The sequence below is a fragment of the Anabrus simplex genome, chromosome 5 (genome assembly GCF_040414725.1).
Source record: "Anabrus simplex isolate iqAnaSimp1 chromosome 5, ASM4041472v1, whole genome shotgun sequence".
Classification (NCBI taxonomy): Eukaryota; Metazoa; Arthropoda; class Insecta; order Orthoptera; family Tettigoniidae; genus Anabrus; species Anabrus simplex.
The window spans coordinates 262,679,640-262,700,549 of record NC_090269.1 but is presented as its reverse complement, the minus strand read 5'-3'; the positions used below and the strand labels follow the sequence as shown (position 1 = coordinate 262,700,549).

General features: G+C 39.6%; 1 protein-coding gene across 3 annotated transcripts in view; it reads right to left on the bottom strand.

Annotated features, from left to right (window-relative positions):
• Positions 1–20,910, bottom strand: part of RanGAP (Ran GTPase activating protein) — a 232,050-nt gene that overhangs the window by 141,486 nt on the left and 69,654 nt on the right. For all 3 annotated transcript variants that reach the window (XM_067147370.2, XM_067147371.2, XM_068227612.1), the window contains 2 exons: positions 20,008–20,192; positions 8,620–8,803 (listed from right to left, as the gene is read on the bottom strand). In XM_067147370.2, the coding sequence (XP_067003471.2) occupies positions 8,620–8,803; positions 20,008–20,192 (369 nt within the window). The remainder of the gene's footprint in view (positions 1–8,619; positions 8,804–20,007; positions 20,193–20,910) is intronic.

The window sequence follows — 20,910 nt, the reverse complement described above, 5'->3', positions numbered from 1 at the left end:
AATAATACCAAAGACCATAGGTTTGTTCAAATAAACAGTTGCAAACCAGTCATAAACTCTTTCAAAGATTTTTAAATGAACATGCGTGACTAAGAACAGTTCCAGAACTGATTTTTGTTAATGATTGTTGGAACATGTAAATGACAGTTCTGAACTAAAACAGTGTTATCTATGAACTACGTTAATAAAACACTTAACAAATTATGGTGAATAACCTCATTATTCCAATGAGAAGTACTATACATATCAGGCCATTTATTGGATGAATGTAACGCACATATCCAGAACTCGCAGTCCCTGGTCTTGACCATGAACTGTTAAAATTGGTTCTGAATTTAGTTGGAACAGTGTGAATTCAGAACTTGCACCTCAGAACCAGTTCTGGATATCGGTTGAAATGGCAAGTACGCTACCGTATATGAGCAGGCAATTCAGAATTGATTTGGTACCATGTTGGAACAAACTTCATTAACAAGTTTAACTGTTTTTTCATAGAATTCCTGTTGCATCTCCATTTCCTACCTTAAAAAATTTTGGCAATTTAACAAATTCTTTTATAAGTTGTGCCAATTGTTTGAGTCATCAGTCTGTAGACTGGTTTGATGCAGCCCTCCATGCCACCCTATCCCCTGTTAACCTTTTTATTTCTATGTAGGGGAGGCCGGGGCAAGATGATGAATCAACCATAACTTTTGTAGTATTCTGTTCACTAAGTTGGCTACCATGTGACCTTGGGTGCGATATCTCACACGTATAATTTACACATACAAGGAAATTCCTTTCAGTCTGAGACATGCAGTGGTAGGGGAGGTGTCTGGCGCTGTCGCACTAAAATATCTGAGGTATGTGCAGGAAGCTTCTGCTACTACTACTACTACTACTAGTGTGCTCACAATACGAATTAACTGTTTTATTTTCTTTAAATGCCAATGTATTTCTTACTTACTTCAGTGTTAACGGAATCTTGATTAAGACACATCTGTCGATTATAAGGACAAACCGCTTCCCAAGAAATCTGGGGCAAGTTGAGAGGAGCAAGTTGACAAATTCGTCATCTTACGCCAGGCCAGGCATAGGCTACACTTAGTCACCCATATCCTTACGCTAATTACAGAAATGGTACAGTTTATGAACTTCATCATATAGATCCGTATTGATACAGTTAAAACTAAGAAACAATGTTAGGTTTTGGTCCACCCAATCAATACACATCACTTTGAACTATTTCATTAACAAACATATCAAATATATTTAGGGACATATTTAGTCTCTATTTGAGACTTCATCAGCCATAAAATCACGTGGTAGATTACAAAACTCAAAATTCAGAAACTGGGGAAAAAAAAAAAAAAAAAAAAAAAAAAGGAAGAACCCAATGTCTTTTTAAGGACATTTTTGAGAAACGCAAAAGATATAAATATAAATACATTATTTACACAAACTGACTTAACTTCTTGCAAAAACCTTTCTTGTCTTCAATATTAAAAAATGAAATATAATTTGAAATATGACAAGCCCACCGTAATGTCCCGTACGGAATAAATGTCCATTGTTGAAGTCCGTATTTAAAATGTAAGTTCCTCTTGAACTGTTGAAAAAACATTGGAGAACAAATATACACATATTTAATGAGATAGTTTAACACTTCTTGCAAACAATCTTTCTGCAAAGTTAAATATGAATGACCTTACTTGAAACACGTTGCAGGCATTGTTGGAATCTGGTAGTTTCAGTGTGTTGACTGGGGAGATCGAAATTCTGGCCTCAATCAATCAATCAATCAATCAATCAATCAATCAATCAATCAATCAATCAATCAATCAATCAATCAATCAATCAATACTGATCTGCATTTAGGGCAGTCGCCCAGGTGGCAGATTCCCTACCTGTTGCTTTCCTAGCCTTTTCCGAAATGATTTCAAAGAAATTGGAAATTTATTGAACATCTCCCTTGGTAAGTTATTCCAATCCCGAACTCCCCTTCCTATAAATGAATATTTGCCCCAGTTTGTCCTCTTGAATTCCAACTTTATCTTCATATTGTGATCTTTCCTACTTTTATAGACGCCATTCAAACCTATTCGTCTACTAATGTCATTCCACGCCATCTCTCCGCTGACAGCTCGGAACATACCACTTAGTCGAGCAGCTCTTCTTCTTTCTCTCAATTCTTCCCAACCCAAACATTGCAACATTTTTGTAACGCTGCTCTTTTGTCGGAAATCACCCAGAACAAATCGAGCTGCTTTTCTTTGGATTTTTTCCAGTTCTTGAATCAGGTAATCCTGGTGAGGGTCCCATACACTGGAACCATACTCTAGTTGGGGTCTTACCAGAGACTTATATGCACTCTCCTTTACATCCTTACAACAACCCCAACACCCTCATAACCATGTGCAGAGATCGGTACCCTTTATTTACAATCCCATTTATGTGATTACCCCAGTGAAGATCTTTCCTTATATTAACACCTAGATACTTACAATGATCCCCAAAAGGAACTTTCACCCCATCAACGCAGTAATTAAAACTGAGAGGACTTTTCCTATTTGTGAAACTTACAACCTGACTTTTAGCCCCGTTTATCAACATACCATTGCCTGCTGTCCATCTCACAATATTTTTGAGGTCACCTTGCAGTTGCTCACAATCTTGTAACTTATTTATCACTCTATAGAGAATAACATCATCCGCAAAAAGCCTTACCTCCGATTCCACTCCTTTACTCATATCATTTATATATATAAGAAAACATAAAGGTCCGATAACACTGCCCTGAGGAACTCCCCTCTCAACTATTACAGGGTCAGACAAAGCTTCACCTACTCTAACTCTCTGAGATCTATTTTCTAGAAATATAGCAACCCATTCAGTCACTCTTTTGTCTAGTCCAATTGCACTCATTTTTGCCAGTAGTCTCCCATGATCCACCCTATCAAATGCTTTAGACATGTCAATCGTGATACAGTCCATTTGACCTCCAGAATCCCAGACATCTGCTATATCTTGCTGGAATCCTACAAGTTGAGCTTCAGTGGAATAACCTTTCCTAAAACCGAATTGCCTTCTATCGAACCAGTTATTAATTTCACAAACATGTCTAATATAATCAGAAAGAATGCCTTCCCAAAGCTTACATACAATTCATGTCAAACTTACTGGCCTGTAATTTTCAGCTTTATGTCTATCACCCTTTCCTTTATACACAGGGGCTACTATAGCAACTCTCCATTCATCTGGTATAGCTCCTCCGACCAAACAATAATCAAATAAGTACTTCAGATATGGTACTATATCCCAACCCATTGTCTTTAGTATATCCCCAGAAATCTGATCAATTCCAGCCGCTTTTCTAGTTTTCAACTTTTGTATCTTATTGTAAATGTCATTGTTATCATACGTAAATTTTATTACTTCTTTGGCCTTAGTCTCTTCCTCTATCTCGACATTATCCTTGTAACCAACAATCTTTACATACTGCTGACTGAATACTTCTGCCTTTTGAAGATCCTCACATACACACTCCCCTTGTTCATTAATTATTCCTGGAATGACCTTCTTGGAACCTGTTTCTGCCTTAAAATACCTATACATACCCTTCCATTTTTCACTAAAATTTGTATGACTGCCATTTATGCTTGCCATCATGTTATCCTTAGCTGCCTTCTTTGCTAGATTCAATTTCCTAGTAAGTTCCTTCAATTTCTCCTTACTTCCACAGCCATTTCTAACTCTATTTCTTTCCAGTCTGCACCTTCTTCTTAGTCTCTTTATTTCTCTATTATAATAAGGTGGGTCTTTACCATTCCTTACCACACTTAAAGGTACAAACCTGTTTTCGCATTCCTCAACAATTTCTTTAAACCCATCCCATAGTCTGTTTACATTTTTATTTACCGTTTTCCACTGATCATAGTTACTTTTTAGAAACTGCCTCATACCTGCTTTATCAGCCATATGGTACTGTCTAACAGTCCTACTTTTAAGACCTTCCTTTTTATCACATTTATTTTTAACTACCACAAAGACAGCTTCATGATCACTAATACCATCTATTACTTCAGTTTCCCTATAGAGCTCATCTGGTTTTATCAGCACGACATCCAGTATATTTTTCCCTCTGGTTGGTTCCATCACTTTCTGAATCAGCTGTCCTTCCCATATTAACTTATTTGCCATTTGTTGGTCATGCTTCCTGTCGTTCGCATTTCCTTCCCAATTGACATCTGGCAAATTCAGATCTCCCGCTACAATCACATTTCTTTCCATGTTGTTTCCCACATAGCTGACTATCCTATCAAATAATTCCGAATCCGCGTCAGTGCTACCCTTTCCCGATCTGTACACTCCAAATATATCAAGTTGCCTATTATCTTTAGAAATGAGCCTTACACCTAGAATTTCATGTGTCTCATCTTTAACTTTTTCGTAGCTTACAAATTCTTCTTTCACCAGAATGAAAGCTCCCCCTCCCACCCTTCCTATCCTATCTCTACGATACACACTCCAGTGCCGTGAGAAAATTTCTGCATCCATTATATCATTTCTCAGCCATGATTCAACTCCTATTACAATATCTGGTAAATATATATCTATTAAATTACTTAATTCTATTCCTTTCTTTACAATACTTCTACAGTTCAACACTAACAATTTTATGTCATCCCTACTTGATTTCCAGTTCCCTGTTCCCTTATCACCGCTCCCTAGGCCATCCCGTTTCCTCGGAAAAGGAATGGTACTAAATCCATATCAGAACATTTAAAAGCATTAACTTGTAGAATTTTCTCAAAGTGAGCTCTTCTGGTAGAAGAAATCTGAAACCTTATGAGATCGCCTGTCATATCGCAAAGACCAGCGCTGCATGTCCACCATATTCCTGCCTTACATCTTAAGAATATTCCTTTTTGAAAAAGACAATGTCTGGAAAGAAAGAGATATAAAGAGTAATGGGTTTAAAACCCTTGGGTATCTAAGAAAAGAGATTCCGTCACGAATGTTTAATGTAAAAGCTTACCAAAAATGAAACTCTCCGTGGCTGGTTTAGACTGAGCCTCACTCTGACTTGCCTTTCGCCACGTACTGCGCGTGTTGTAGTTGTGTTTTCTTTCACCCAGCGGAACTTGGCTAGTGGGGGAAGGGGAAATAGCTTGGCCTGTTGTAGGAGCGGGAGGGCCGGAAGTTTGAATTAGAGGAGGTGACTTCAAATGATTAATTTTCTGTGATGATAGAAGCGATGGTATTTGTTCACACAACAGATTTTTGTTGTCTTGTACGTCATTTAAATTTTTGTTTGTATTTGTTCATCAGGTTCCCTTTGCCTACTTTTTTTAAATGGTCAAGTCTTTATTTATGTCAGTATATTGGTGACCAGTCTCCCCCATATGGACACTAATTGCACAATACTTCTTGTGTCTGTTGGCATTGACGTGTTCGAGATATCTGGTTTGAAAACTCTTTTTGTGTTTCTCAAAAATGTCCTTAAAAAGGCACTGGGTTCTTCCCTTCTTTTTTTTTTTCAGTTTAGTTTCTTAATTTTGAGTTTTGTAATCTACCACGTGATTTTATGGCTGATGAAGTCTCAAATAGAGACTAAACACGTCCCAAAATATATTTGAAAGCCTTCATTTCAGTCAATGTAACCAGATGCCACTGCTGAGCTCTGGCATGTGGTGATTAAGATTTCTCATATCTATTTGTCTCTGTAGTTATGAGGCTCCATAACTGAGCCCTGAAAAATAAAATAAAAATACGCTATAGGTTTGCGTCTGACGAAGGGGCGTGTCTCGGGCCAGGAGTACCATAATAATCAGGTGAGGGTTGGTAGTTTGCATCTTGACCTAATTGAATTTTGCAGGAAACCGGAAATTGTTGCTGCTGGATATTCTTACTGCAATCATCATCATCATCATCATCATCATCATCATCAGTACTGTCACTCAGACGGTCATTACAACTTTCAATGTTTACACTCGGACAATAAGCACGTGGTTGAGTGTTTACAGAAAACTCGTCGTTATCACTCCCAATAACACTTTCACTTTCTCCTTCCTCATTTTTTGGAGGAATAAATTCCTCATCCAAGTCTTCATCAGCCTCTTCTTCACTAAAAATTATTAATATATACAGCCAGCTCATCATCGTTAACAAAATAACTTTTCTCGCTAGTCGCCATTTTACTCACGGGGCAAGGAGATCATATGTCGTAGATGAACATGGACGTTAGAAATTCAAGGCATGATAACGAATGAATTTATGCACTATCTAGCGGCGTATTTAAAATCTAATGACAATTCTCTATGGACTTGACACATAAGATGTTGCAATCTGAAGGCTCAAGTTGTACTAACTCGTATAGAATTGCGCGCTATCCAAACGATATATTGTGGTTGGCACTTTACGCGTATATACGAAATGATATATCGTTGTCTGGCTCTCCACAGGTTAAATTTCCCAGCATCTATCGTTCCTCGAACTATCGTTTTATCGCATCGATCGTCAAAAAAATATCTGTCCTCGGCCACAGTTTTCCCGCATGTACTGATCAAACGTACGAAAAATATACGCAAAAGTTTTTTTAATTTAAAGAGACAGCTGAATTCTCTAGCATATAATAGTGACAACCTGTCACGTGAGAATATACGGGCGATTACGAGTTGCTAGTCTTGAGCAAGGATCTCGTAGACTGGAGTGCTGTGCGCAGGTTATTCACACACAAACTCACTACGAGCGTCCTGGCGCCAACGCTTCTCCTCGATCCACTCACTGGCCCTTAGATGTATTCTTATTTACAAGAATTAACATGGAGGCGCTGTAAAACTCAAATTTGCCATCCTTTTCTGTGTTGCTATTGGCTGGCTAGAGCTTCCAGCTTTGTTGAAAATGAGAAAATAGCGCAGTTTAAAATAGTCACGACATGTGCTAGGTATGTTTAAAAGTCACAGGGTTATTAATTGCATAGTACCTTGTGATGTGTGTGGGATGCTAGAGGCCTGTTGACCGCTTTGTTGCCCCCTGCACAGTTGTTTTGTTACAAGCCGGACCTAACCAAGCCAGACCAATAATATTTTCACTAGCCTGGTCTTGAAACTAATTCCTAAGCTGGCAGCATCGCTTTGCCCGCTGTGACATCGTCCGAAGTGCGCCATGTTGAATTTCTAACCTCTGTGACATCATCCAAGCCGCGCCATGTGGGATCTCTAATCTATCGTTCGCGAAGGGTCTACAGAATCTTTACCAAAATACAGGTTATCGCCATAATATCCAAGTATACCATTAATTTGCAATAAGAGACTGACTGAAGGTATTCCAATTACTACGAAATGTAAGGAAGTGAAACAAAACTGCATAAAAATACTGCTTCCCATTTTCACATCATCGTGTATATCATGATTGCAATGATTTGATAGCGTTATGTATAGTATGAGCATGTCCGGCTCCATGGCTAAATGGTTAGCACGTGTTGGCCTTCAGTTCAAGGTGTCACGATCGGGTAGGGATGTTAACTTCCGTTGTTTAATTCCGACTGTTCGGGGGCTGTGTGTGTATGCACCGACTTACTCATTAGGATTCATCTTAAGTAGAGCCGCATTTTCATAAGCGCGTAGATCGCCTATCGCGCAACAACTTGAACGACATGCACCCGGCTTCGGAGGCCACACGCCGCCGCCGCCGCCACCACCACCACCACCATCATATTTACATGACAAAAATGCCCAAATACAGTACCCGTATTTTATTATTTTGCTTTCCCTCTATTTTATATGTCAGCCACATTTATCGTCTTCCTATATGCATCGTCATTTTCCACCTCCCACATGAAAAACGATGCATCGAGGTTTTACTGTAAATGGAATAACTTCGCTGTGCTAGTTTCTCCTAAGGCAGTCAGTAATTCAGAAGGAATGTCATCAATTCCGGGTGCCTTGTTCCTATTTAGGTCTCTAATTGCCAATACGCAATGAATGTGATCAGACCTGATATAACTAGTCTGCATACAGCAAGGACTTTCCTTTTGGAATTGGCTTCACGTTGCACTGTCACAGATAGGTCTTATGGCAACGATGGGATAGGAAAGGCTTAGGAGTGGGAAGCAAGCGGCCATGGCCTTAATTAAGATACAGCTCCAGCATTTGCCTGGTGTGAAAATGAGAAACCACAGAAAACCATCCGCAGGGCTGCTAACAGTGGGTCTTGAACCCACTATCTCCCGGATGAAAGCTCACAGCTGCGTGCCCCTAACCGCATGGCCAACTCGCCCGTTTAAGCAAGGACTTCATGTGACCTGTTGCAATGTTTTACGCTTTACACTACCTGCAGTCAACACATTACTGTGAGACTAAATTGTTTTTTCCCTTAACCCCGTCGCTCCCCCAGCCACCAGAAAAGTTGTTGATTCAGAGAGGATATGGATGTACAACACACAACCTCAATCAGGCTACATTGCTAACCTTGTCACACCAGACGGGTTGCAAATTGCCATAACATTAATTAGGCTAACAGACAATCCCATATGTCACTTATCACATTTCCTTGGATATACAGTAGAAATACTCTCTGTGTAGAGCTAGCATCCTGACTCAGAAACTCACAAAATAAATTGTACACCACTATACTTACCAGAGAACTTCTCATGAAGATGTTATTAACTTGATGCTGAGGACTAATTATTGATGTTCTTGATGTTGACTTTGTATCATTCTCTTCTTCTGATTCACTTTCATCTCCTTCTTCCTCCTCTTCCTCTTCATCATCTTCATCATCATCATCATCTTCATCATCATCATCTTCTTCTTCATCATCGCTGGGAACAAAAATAACAAAAGATTAATTTTAAAAGAATTGTTCCACATCTCTGCAGAGTCCATTCAAATGAAATGTACACACATTCTTCTTAGAATGAAGGAATTCTCCAAGCACAGAAATATCAAGTTCATTAAACTCTATTTTTTTGCGAATATAACAAACTAGTTTTGAAATGCTCCATTAATTAATATCATTCAAACCCATAAACAAACAGCAAGACGATAGCTGGATTAGATGCACCTAATTACTCGTTTATCTCTACACAGTATAACTAGCAGTAGAACATGCACTATTGCAGAGCTTCCCAAAGAGTGGTAATGTACTTGTTATATTACAGTTTTGTTTCATGCAACTGTACATTACCATATGCGACCATACTGAATAAAGTTGATATAATGGCAAGGTTAGATGACCAGATCTCACCCTAGCATGAACTGGCCGTCGAGTTGTTTTAAAATAAGCAGGAATGTTCCTTCTATCTTTCAGTAAAGGTCGTCAGCTCTCTTAACAATTCTTGTTTGGTGAGAGAGGGGGTAAGATGATTTTTAAAATTTTTTTTTAGATATTTGACTTTTAGTCCGATTCATCCATACACCTGTGATATGCACAGGAAACTCACTAATTTATTTGCTACAGATAAACAGGTGAAGATGTAATGTACACTGTTCGACGCCCTGAATAAAAGGCATTTAAAAAAAAAATACATTGTAAAAGTATGAAAATTGTACCTGCATGCATCATCCTGTTCTGAAGCCTAAATTTTGAGGGGGTGGTTGTTTATGTTTAAGTCCTAAGTTCACAGACCGGTTTGATACAGCTTTCCAAGCCACCCTGTCCTGTGTTAATCCTTTCATTTCTATGTAAATACTACATTCTACATCTGCTTGTCATATTCATGCGTTGGCCAACCTCTCCCGTTCTTATCACCTACACTTGCCTCAAAAACCAACTGAACAAGTCCTGGGTGTCTTAAGATGTGTCCTTTTCATCTCTTCTAGTCAAATTGAGCCAAAATGATCTCTCACCAATTTGATTCAGTATCTCTTCATTCACGATTCAATCCACCCATCTCACCATTAGGAGTTTTCTTTAACACTACATTTCAACAGCTTATATTCTCTTTCTGTCTGAGCTAGCAATTGTCCAGGTATCACTTCTATACTATGACACGCTCCAGACAAAAGTCTTCAAAAACATCTTCTAATTCCTATATCAATGTTCAAAGTGTCCGACTCGTTGGCTGAATGGTCAGCGTACTGGCCTTTGGTTCAGAGGATCCCGGGTTCGATTCCCGGTCGGGTTGGGGATTTTAACCTTCATTGGTTAATTTCAGTGGCTGGGGGGGCAGGGTGTTTGTGCTGTCCCCAATATCCCTGCAACTCACACACCACATATAATACTATCCTCCACCACAATAACACGCAGTTACCTACACATGGAAGATGCCGCCCACCCTCATCGGAGGGTCTGCCTTACAAGGGTTGCACACGGCTAGAAATAGCCATACGAAACTAAATTAAATGTTCAAAGTGAGCAAATTTCTTTCCATAAGAAAGCTCTTCCTTGCTTGTGCTAGTCTGCATTTTATGTCCCCCTTACCTCTGCCATCGTTAGTTATTTTACTAGCCAAATAATAATATTCATCTACTTCCTTTAAGACTTTATTTCCTAATCTAATATTTCCTGCATCTCCCTACTTCATTCAACTGCACTCCATTACTTTTACTTTGGATTTATTTACTTTCATATCATATACTCCTTCCCCCAAGACTGTCCATACCATTCAGCAATTTCTCCAGATCTTCTGCAAACTAAGGCAAAAAAATATCTTTGGCATATCTCAGGGTTTTGATTTCTTCTCCTTGGATTGGGATTACCTTTCCAAATTCCTCTTTGATTTCCTTTACTGCCCATTCTATATAAACATTCAATAGGAAGGGGGGCAGGGAAGGAGGGCAAACTGCAGCCTTATCTCGCTCCTTACTGGATTGCTGCTTCTTTTTCAAAGCCATCGATTTTTATCACTGCAGACTTATTTTTTGTACAGATTGTGAATAATTCTTCTTTCTCGGTATCCGATCCCTATCACCTTCAGAATCTCAAACAGCTTGGTCCAACCAACATTATCAAATGCCTTTTCTAGATCTACAAAAGCCATATACATGTCCTCCGTAATTCGGTCCTCTAAGATCAAATGTAGTCAGGATTGCTGCATGTGTACCTACACTTTTTCTGAAGCCAAATTCATCTTCTTGAAATTCAGAATCAACCTGTCTCTCCATTCTTCTGTAAATAGTATGTGTTAAAATGTTGTACATATAAGATACTAAACTAATTGTATAGTAGTTTTCACTCTTGTCAGTACCTGTTTTTTTTTTGGGAATAGGTACAATATTATGCCGAAAATCGGATGGCACTTCTCCTGTCCCATACATTTTACACACTAAATGGAATAACCTCACCACGCTGGCTTATCCTAAGAGAGTAATTGAGGGTATGTCATCAATTCCAGGTCTCTGAAAGCTCCATCGAATTCTGACCTCAAAACTGGGTCTCTCATTTCATCGGCATCAACAGCCTCTTCTTGTTCCACAACCAAATCATTTATGTCTATACCTTGTTATAACTGTTAGATATGTTCCTGCCATCTTTCTGCCTAGTCTTCTTTGCCCTACAAGTGGTTTTCCATCTGAGCTCTTAATATTCATACACCTAGTTTTCCTTTCTACAAAGGTTTCCTTGATTTTCCTGTATGCAGCATCTACCCTTCCCACAACCATACAACCTTCAACATCCTTGCACTTCTCCTTCAGCCATTCTTCCTTAGCTGACCTGTACTTTCATTCTACTTCATTCTTTAATCGCCTGTATTTTTTCTGCCCTCCTCATTTTTAGCATTCTTGTATTTTCATCATTCATTAATCAGGCCTAGTATCTCTTGCATTATTCACAGATTCTTAGTTAATTTTTCCTTTCTTCCTAACATTTCTTCAGCAGCCCTACTGATTTCATTCTTCACAACTGTCCATTCTTCCTCTAATTTGTTCCCTTCAGCCTTTTCATTTAGTCCTTGTGCAACATGTTTGAAACAAAGATTTTGAGGTATGAAATTTAATTATGCATCTGCATGTATTATCTTTGGGACAAATTCTGAGAAAAGGTGTACCCACATGCAAGCACAAACAGTAGACAATCTAGTTTTTCCCTCCCTAATGATCCATTCAATTGGATGAATATCTTTCTTCAAATTTTATTGGATAATAATTATGGTCTGAAGAATCCTAAAGTTTAGGTTGATTGGCTTGGCATCTTAATTTGGGTGTCTGTCAAATGGGCTGGAGTGCCAAGCCCAGCAGATGTAAAAAAGAGAATAACCAGATTAATTATAAAGACTGTGAACAACACAAGTTTTACTTACTGCAGGGAAACACAAACTCAATCATAATGCAGCTAATTGGTTAGAAAACATTCTACCTAAATTCTCTCCTTTGATGAATGCTGTGGTGGGTACTAGTACTCGTGGTGGGTCCGAAAGATTGTTGTTATTTACAATATTCAGGTAATGTGTGTATGTTTGTACGTACGTACGTATGTATGTATGTATGTATGTATGTATGTATGTGGAGTACTCAGCCTGAAGGACGGTTGGATCTTCAACAGTTCTGCCAACAGCTGACACAGATAGTAAAGGCATCTCCGAAGAAGAAGAAGAGGAGGTGGTGGTGGTGGTGGTGGTGGCGGCGGTGGTGGTGGTGATTTGGGTCATCAGTGCATAGACTGGTTTGATGCAGCTTTCCATGCTACCTTATCCTGCACTAACGTTTTCATTTCTATGTAACTACTACACCCTACATCCACCCTAATCTGTTTGTCATACTAATACCTTGGTCTACCCCTGCCACTTTTACCGCCAACACTTCCCTCAAAAACTGAACAAGTCCTGGGTGTCTTAGGATGTGTCCTATCATTCTGACTCTTCTTCTAGTCAAATTTTGCCAAATCGTTCTCCCCTCACCAATTCGATTCAGCATTTCTTCATTTGTGATTTGACCTACCCATCTTACCTTCAACATTCATCTGTAACAACGCATTTCAAAAGCTTCTATTCTCTTTCTTTCTGAGCTCGTTATCATCCACGTTTCACATCTCTACAATGCCATGCTCCAGAAGAAAGTCTTCAAAAAGTCTTTCTAGTTCCTATATCAATGTTCGAACCGAGCAAATTTCTTTTCTTAAGAGAGGCCTCCCTTGCTTGTGCTAGTTTACACTCTATGTTTTCCTTACTTCTGCCATCATTAGTTATTCTACTATCCAAGTTAAAATATTCATCCACTTCCTTTAAGACTTCATTTTCTAACCTAATATTTCCTGCATCACCAGACTTTCTTCGACTGCACTGCATTTCCTTTGTTTTAGAATTATTTATTTTCATCTTGTACTCCTTCAATTCCGCCTGGTTGCCATGATCATTAAGGCATTGAAGTCTATACAGTCTGACACCGTGGTTAGCCAGTTCAAGTCCTGTTTGTCAAAAAAAAATTTCATCATCAGAATGTTGGCTGCCAGGGTAGGGGAGGTAGAGATATACAATTTCTAATCACTAGACTGTGTGCCAAAAATCAGGATTAAATTCCAAACTTCTCCACAGTGGTCATATGAAGTGAGGGCATATGCCACTGTTGATGGCGATTCATCCATCAGATGGAGACGTAAAGCCTTGAGCAGACTCCTTGGAGTTATCCGACAGGAGTAGGCTATGTGCTGGCACCGGGTTTCACCCTCTCCTTCCCACTATCATGTACCACGTATCACGCCATTCATTTCATCTCATCTCATCCTCTGATGAGGTTGATGTCAGGAAAGGCATCCGGTCATAAAATTCGCTAAAAAGATTCATATCACTTCATACCCGACCCCATAGAGGAACGGGACAAGGTTTGGATATACATACACTCCTTCACAAAGACTGTGTTCATACCATTCAACACTTTCTCCAGTTCTTCTGCAGAGTCAGATAGAGTAACAGTATCGTCAGTAAATCTCTCCTTGGGTTGCGATTCCTTTTAAAAAATTCCTCTTTGTTTAACTTTATTGCTTGTTCTATGTAAATGAAAAAGACAGGGGACAAACTGTAGCGTTGCTTCACTCCTTTTTGAATTGCTGCTGCTTTTTCATAGCCTTTGATTCTTATGATTGCAGACTAATTTTTGTACAGATTGTAGATAATTCTTCTTTCTCGGTATATAATCCTGATCACCTTTAGAATCTCAAATAACTTGGTCCAATCAACATTATCGAATGCCTTTTCTAGATCTACAAATGTAATTTACTTAGGCTCATCTTTCTTAATTCAATCCTGTAAGATCAGATGTGAAGTCAGGATCGCTTCAAGTGTTCCTACATTTCTTCTGAAGTGAAACTCCACCTCCCTGTCCTTAATTCTTCTGTAAATAATACGTGTTAACATTTTGCAAGCGTGAAATACTAAATTACTTGTCAGTCAGCACTTTCTACACAGAACAGAGGGTACATCCACCAACTTATTCTCAACCCAGACTTGAAATAGCTACAGAGTGTTGCCCCAGTTAGTACAGGACGTGCCCGCAGAAGAAAGTCCGACCCTCCACGACTCCGGACATCATTAGGAAGGTAAAGGCTGCTGTCCCGAAGGAAAATCCTCCAACTCAAACACACCTTGCCAGTCACACAAGCACAGCTAAAGGTACAGTCTACCGTATAATTAAAGAAAATCTGAACCTATTTCGATGAAGATATCCCTCGGCTGTACGGTGAGGATGCTTCAAATGGCTGGATCCACAAGGATAAAGCATCCAGTCATACCGATTGATCATCGGTCACCTACTACGATAGAAAACAGGCAGAGACAGGTGTATAAAGTGAGCCAGGAGGTATGGGACAATATTCCTTTTCCTGTACTCCGTCAATTCTTGTACAGTGCAGAACAAGATGTAGGACAGTAGTCCGTGCCCCATGGCTATCACATCGAGCACGACCGGGTCTGGAGAAGAGGAATCGCCTAGGACAAAAGGTACGTCAAAATCGTCCAAACTGGGGCAACCCTTCATATACATAATGGTAATTCCTTCATCTACAATATACTTTAATTTCACCACGAATTACCATAGTAACTAAGGATGTTTCCTTACATCAACTTTCGTAACATAACGTGGTAACAGCACCCGCCAAAGGCCAGTTCTACAGCACGGCAACATTTTACATTTCTTAAATAATCTCAGCATGCTCATAATTTGTAAAGAAACATTATCTGGTGCACAAGTTTCAAACAACCCGCACTTATAGATATGATATAGGCTTTTTGGCCTTATGCTGTGTCAAGAAAATAAGGTGAAATTCTTTGCGTTTCACAGAGATCTTTGCTATGCGTCTTCAGAAGAAAAATCTTGACTGTTCACAAGGAAGATTTCTCAAAGAATGAGGTTTTGAATTTAGACATTATAATAGAAGTGGATTGGTACGTTCATTCATAACCAGATGGCTCACCGGACGCAGTACAGTGCTAGCGTTTGAAATGGAAGCTGACGGAACCATCAGAATCAGTCTGAAAGGGAGTCACATAAAATAACAGGTGTATACACGTATGAAAGTATGACACAGACACAAGCCTGGAATGAAACATCTGGTGATGCGGAACGTATGAATTTGGAAAATACTGAAATGAAATTACAATAGTGAAGGGACAGATCAACTACCTAAGTAAATCCTTAATGGCTGGCAACCACGTATTACTTTATTGATAGCCAGTGTCCATGTTGAAATTATTAGGGTCCACAGCTTCCCATATAATCCTGGACCTGTAGTGTCTAGTGTGGGTAAGAGCTTGAGCATCTTGGAACACGACGACATGACCCGACGACAGCGCGCTCAGCTATTGCTGAGTTGTCTGGCGGGTTGAGACGAATATTTCGTTCATGTTCCTTGATACAAGTACCAATGGACCAGCATGTTGGGCCAATGTATACCTTGCCATAAGTACAGGGAATTTAGTATACCCCAAGATGTAAAAGTGGAAAAAATTTGTCCTTGGTTTTACCAGACTGTGAGGAATTTTAGTGACTGTGCCAAACAAGATTTTTATATTGTGTTTGCAGAGGACCTTGGCAATTCGATCTGTGGTGTTGTGAATGTATGGCAGGTAGGAAGTTCCCTTCACTTCTTCCTTCTGTGAGCTTCGCTTGGTCCTTTCTCTGAGATGCAAGGCTCTATGAATCTGCACATTACCCTTGAACGTGACTGAGTGTGTCCATGTGACTCACTCTCACAATGATTCTGACGGATCTGTCAACTTCCGTTTCGAACGCTAATGCTGTACCGCGTCCGCTGAGCCATCTGGTGACAAATGAACGTATCATTTCCACTTCTATTACAACGTCTAAATTCAAAACCAATTCTTTGAGAAGTCTTCCTTGTGAACAGTCAAGATTTTCTTTTGAAGACGCAGAGCAAAGTTCTCTGCAAAACGCAAAGTATTTCACCTTATTTTCTTACACCATAAGCCCAAAAGTCTATATCATGTCTAACCATGATATAATCTTAAGTATTGAAGAGAGCTATTTTAGTATGCTATTTCAGTATTTAAGATTATGCATGTACGAAGGTTATGCTGAAAGTTTTTAGCAGAGCGTAAACCGTAATTCTGAGGACAATGGGATTATTTTCATTTGAAAGAGCAATGTTTTTTGACCTTGCAACATGCATGCGCATCCCCTCCTAGCGGTAGTTCCTCCACAGCGAGGGAAGAAAGCACAGGCAGTGCTGAGTCAGACACGGTGCAAGATGGATCTGTTGTGCCATGATTTTCGAGCAATGATTTTTTATGATTATAAAAAGAAATTAAGTGCCGAAGAATGCCGTTGTTCTTTGCTGTGCATTTTTGGTGAAGCTGCCCCTTCTAGAGCCACAATTAGAAACTGGTTTCGCGAGTTTTCAAGGGGTCAGCAGTCAATTGAAGATGAACCTTGTCCCGGTCACCCAGCAACAGCTGTGACTCAAGAAAACATTGATGGTGTGAGGGAAATGATCAAAGCAGATCCACATCTTACATTTTGTGACATTCAAGGGACCTCAAATATTGGGTCAAGAGCAGCACAGACCATCATTCACGATTATTTAGGGATTACCAAGAGATGTGCCAGATGGGTGCCACATTCCCTGACAGAAAGCCAAAAGGAGGAGAGTGTGGACTGGTGTCATTTCACGCTAGAAAAATTCAATGGAGGGCAGTTCGAAGACACCTAAAAAATCGTCACAGGTGAAGAAACATGGGTCTACCATTATGACCCTGAAACGAAGAGACAGTCTTCTGTGTGGTGCTTTCCAGGGGAGGAACCACCCACAAAAGTTCGATGTAGTCGGAGCTCTGGAAAGAAGCAACTTTTTTTTTACGAAAATGGGGCATCTCACCTCTGTGACCTTGGACACACGTAGTACAGTCAAAGCTGAATGGTATGTGAATGACTGTCTTCCCAAAGTCCTCGTCACTTGGAGGTCACAGCACCCAAAGTCCAAGAGTGGGCACCTTCTGCTGCATCACGACAATGCATCCGCACACAGGGCTGCCAGAACAACGGCCTTTTTGGAAAGGGAAAAAGTGCGAGTGTTACCTCATCCCCCCTGTTCACCTGACCTGGCCCCATGTGACTTCTTTCTGTTCCCTAAGACCAAGGAAAAAATACGTGGGCAGCAGTTTTTGTCAGATGAAGAGGCCATTGCAGTGTATGAGAGGGCACTAAGTGACATCCCGAAAGAAGCTTGGACTGAAACGTTTTCTAAGTAGTTTCAGAGAATGGAAAAATGTATACATGCTAACGGAGAGTATTTTGAAAAGTTGTAATTGTTGTTTCGCAAATAACATTTTTTTCTCACACTCTGCTGAAAACTTTTGGCACAGCCCTTGTATCCGAGTATGGCCCAAAGAAAGGGCAAAAAATAGTCATACTGTTTCTATATAAAATATAACTGAACTTTACATTGTTGTATTGATCAGGTGGAACATCGCCTCCTTCAAATTATAGAGTGGATTTTTTACAAGTTGTTTTACGTCGCATCGACTCGACACAGATAGGTCTTATAGCGACGATGGGACAGGAAATGGCTAAGAATGGGAAGGAAGCGGCCGTGGCCTTAATTAAGGTACACCCCCAGCATTTGCCTGGTGTGAAAATGGGAAACCACAGAAAACCATCTTCAGGGCTGCCGACAGTGGGGTTCGAACCCACTATCTCCCGAATACTGGATAATGGCTGCACTTAAGCGACTGCAGCTATCGAGCTCGGTATACAGTGGATTAAGGAATCATCAATACGGATAATATGAAACTTATATGAGAAGTCTTTTGATGCTTGACATTGGTGATTTTGGAGTTTTAGGAACTCCGACAACCTATTCTATCCTCTCAAATATGTTTGTGAACATTCTGAAGCCATTTGCCCATATGTTACAACATTTTGGGAAAGGAAGAAATGTCTTACTTCTTCGTGTCACAAATGTCACAAATGTTCATTGATCTGATATGTTGCTGCCAAATCAAATGACTTCTCACACTATGTACTACCAAGCCAGAGTTACACGAACAGCCATGCAGCACAGCCATTTTTGAGCCTCAATTTTCTTTTATAAACTAATGCAAAAGTAGTTTAGTATTTCATGCCTGCAAAATTTTAACACAGAAGTACAATGGTCCTTTCCTCGCCTTACAAATGAGGTATTAATCCCTATTATTGCCCAAGTTGCCTGAAAATTCTTTTGATTTAAAAAGTTTCAATTTTTTTCTAACACTCACCTGCCCAAGTACAGTTGATGTAGATGTTAATTCCCATAGGGAACCTGAAATATTTGTCCCGAATGAGTAAATTCAAAATACCAATAAAAATGGTCCGTTATTGATCATTAGAAAATTTTTCCAGGTAACTCATTCCTGGTTACCAGCGTTTCGCCCCAGTGTGCTAAGTCGGGCTCATCAATTTGTATATAGCACACCCACCAAGACGCGTGGCTAGTGCATACCGTGGAGGCCACTGCGTAGGCTACTTGGAGCCACCGGCAGTGCCAATGCACTATGAGAGACTTTGACTCATTACCAAAAATTGATGCCTGCCTGGCCATCAGAAGATATGGATGCTGATTCCCATAGGACACCTGAAATATTTGTCCCAAATGAGTAAATTTATAATACCAATATAAATGGTGTGTTATTGGACATTATAAATTTTCCTGCCAATGCACTATGAGAGACTGTCTCATTACCAAACACTGATGCCTGGCCATCAGATATTATAGATGTTGATTCCCATAGGGAACCTAAAATATTTGTCCGGAATGAGTAAATTTATAATACTATGCAGTGGCCTCCATGATATGCACTAACCATGCGTCTTGGTGGGTGTGCTATATACCAAGTGATAAGAGCCCCCAACTTAGCACACTGGGGCGAAACACTGGCAACCAGGAATGAGTTAGCTGGAAAATTTATACTGTCCAAGTACAGTTCCTGAATTACAGATGTACGTGTTCATACTTTGCTGAAAATTCACAATAATGGAGTTGGCATTAAAGGGTTGCAATTATGACCAATGCACAGAAAAGGCACAGAAAGCACATTTCTTATTTTCACTGTATTTATCACAGTTGTGATATTTTCATGCCTCTAGCTATCTCTCTTTGTGTCAAAAAAGTATTCTGTGATGTTACAATTGTACTACAGTTCCTGGGAGTTGTATCCATTGAAGGTGGATATTAAAATCTCATAAGGTAAATTCAAAATTCCTCAAATGTACAAAATATGAAAATAGATGAATTTTTAACCCAAAACTATCATCACACAGAGCAATTAGTATTCAACCTACGAACAAAGCATTGAAAAGCATACGAAATGTGAAGCACGTTGATGCCAACCATGGGAAAATTATAAAAAAGAAACCCCGCTCCAATTAATTTGCAGGGGACTGTATTTGCAATTACATCAAACAGTGACAATAATGTAATGACCTCTCATATACATTTCTTTATTTTTCCACTGGCATAAAAATTACCTGAAAAGATAAACATTGTAAACCAGACATTCATACAGAATTTTTAAAAAATACTCCTTAAAGTTTTATAAACACAAAGAATAGGGAAAGTCTTGCAAGAATTCAAAAAGAGAAACCAAATGAAATGGAATACCTGAGGGTGCCCAAAGTATCAAGACGGCCACTGTCTGTCAACTCAGATTGCAGGTCCTGCCGACCAGCTTCTCCAAACTGGTTTCCTCCAAGTATCAAGGTCTTCAGATTATCCTTGTTTCTCATTGCTTTTGCAAGAGCTAAACCACCAGCACGACCAATTTCATTGGATTCTAAAAGAACATCCTGAAAATATAGAACATAAAGTATTTTTATTTTTTTTACAGGTTGCGCTATGCCACATCGAAACAGATAGGTCTTATAGCAGCGATGGGACAGGAAAGGGCTAGGAGTGGGAAGGAAGCGGCCGTAACCTGGCGTCGATGTGTACATTTGCTTTTTTTCGTGGTAAACTGTGGAAATGCGATATACATATTTCAGGTTGTTGTGGGCTATGGATGTTTGTAATTTCATTCATAGATAATGTTCAAAGTTACTATTTTTGTGTCCCCCCCATTGGGGTGATATATGGTTATTAGGTTGACTATGCAACACAGAAAGTGCACGTCACCCCTAGGGGTGACAGCCTTTTTACCTTTGTTGTTGTGGAACACTGTGCTCTGTGTTGTGAGCTGTTGGTTTATGTGCCTTTCAACGAGTTCCATGTAATTCGCAGTTTTGTGACAAGAATTTAATTCATATTATATGACTACCGATACAGAGATAGAAGAACAACTTGAAAAGGGTTCGAGTGCTGAATCAAGTGATGTTAACATTTAGGATTTGCAATGTGATGCCAGCTTTTCCGAGTCCGAATTCGACAGTAGATTGTGTAGTGAGGACACTAGCAAAAATTCCGGTGCTGCATCGGGCGATGATTCAACCAAATCACCAGCCAGCGAAAATTACTGGGGAACATTCTCAGGTTTGCAGAAACATTTTTTATTCACACATAGCCCCGGTT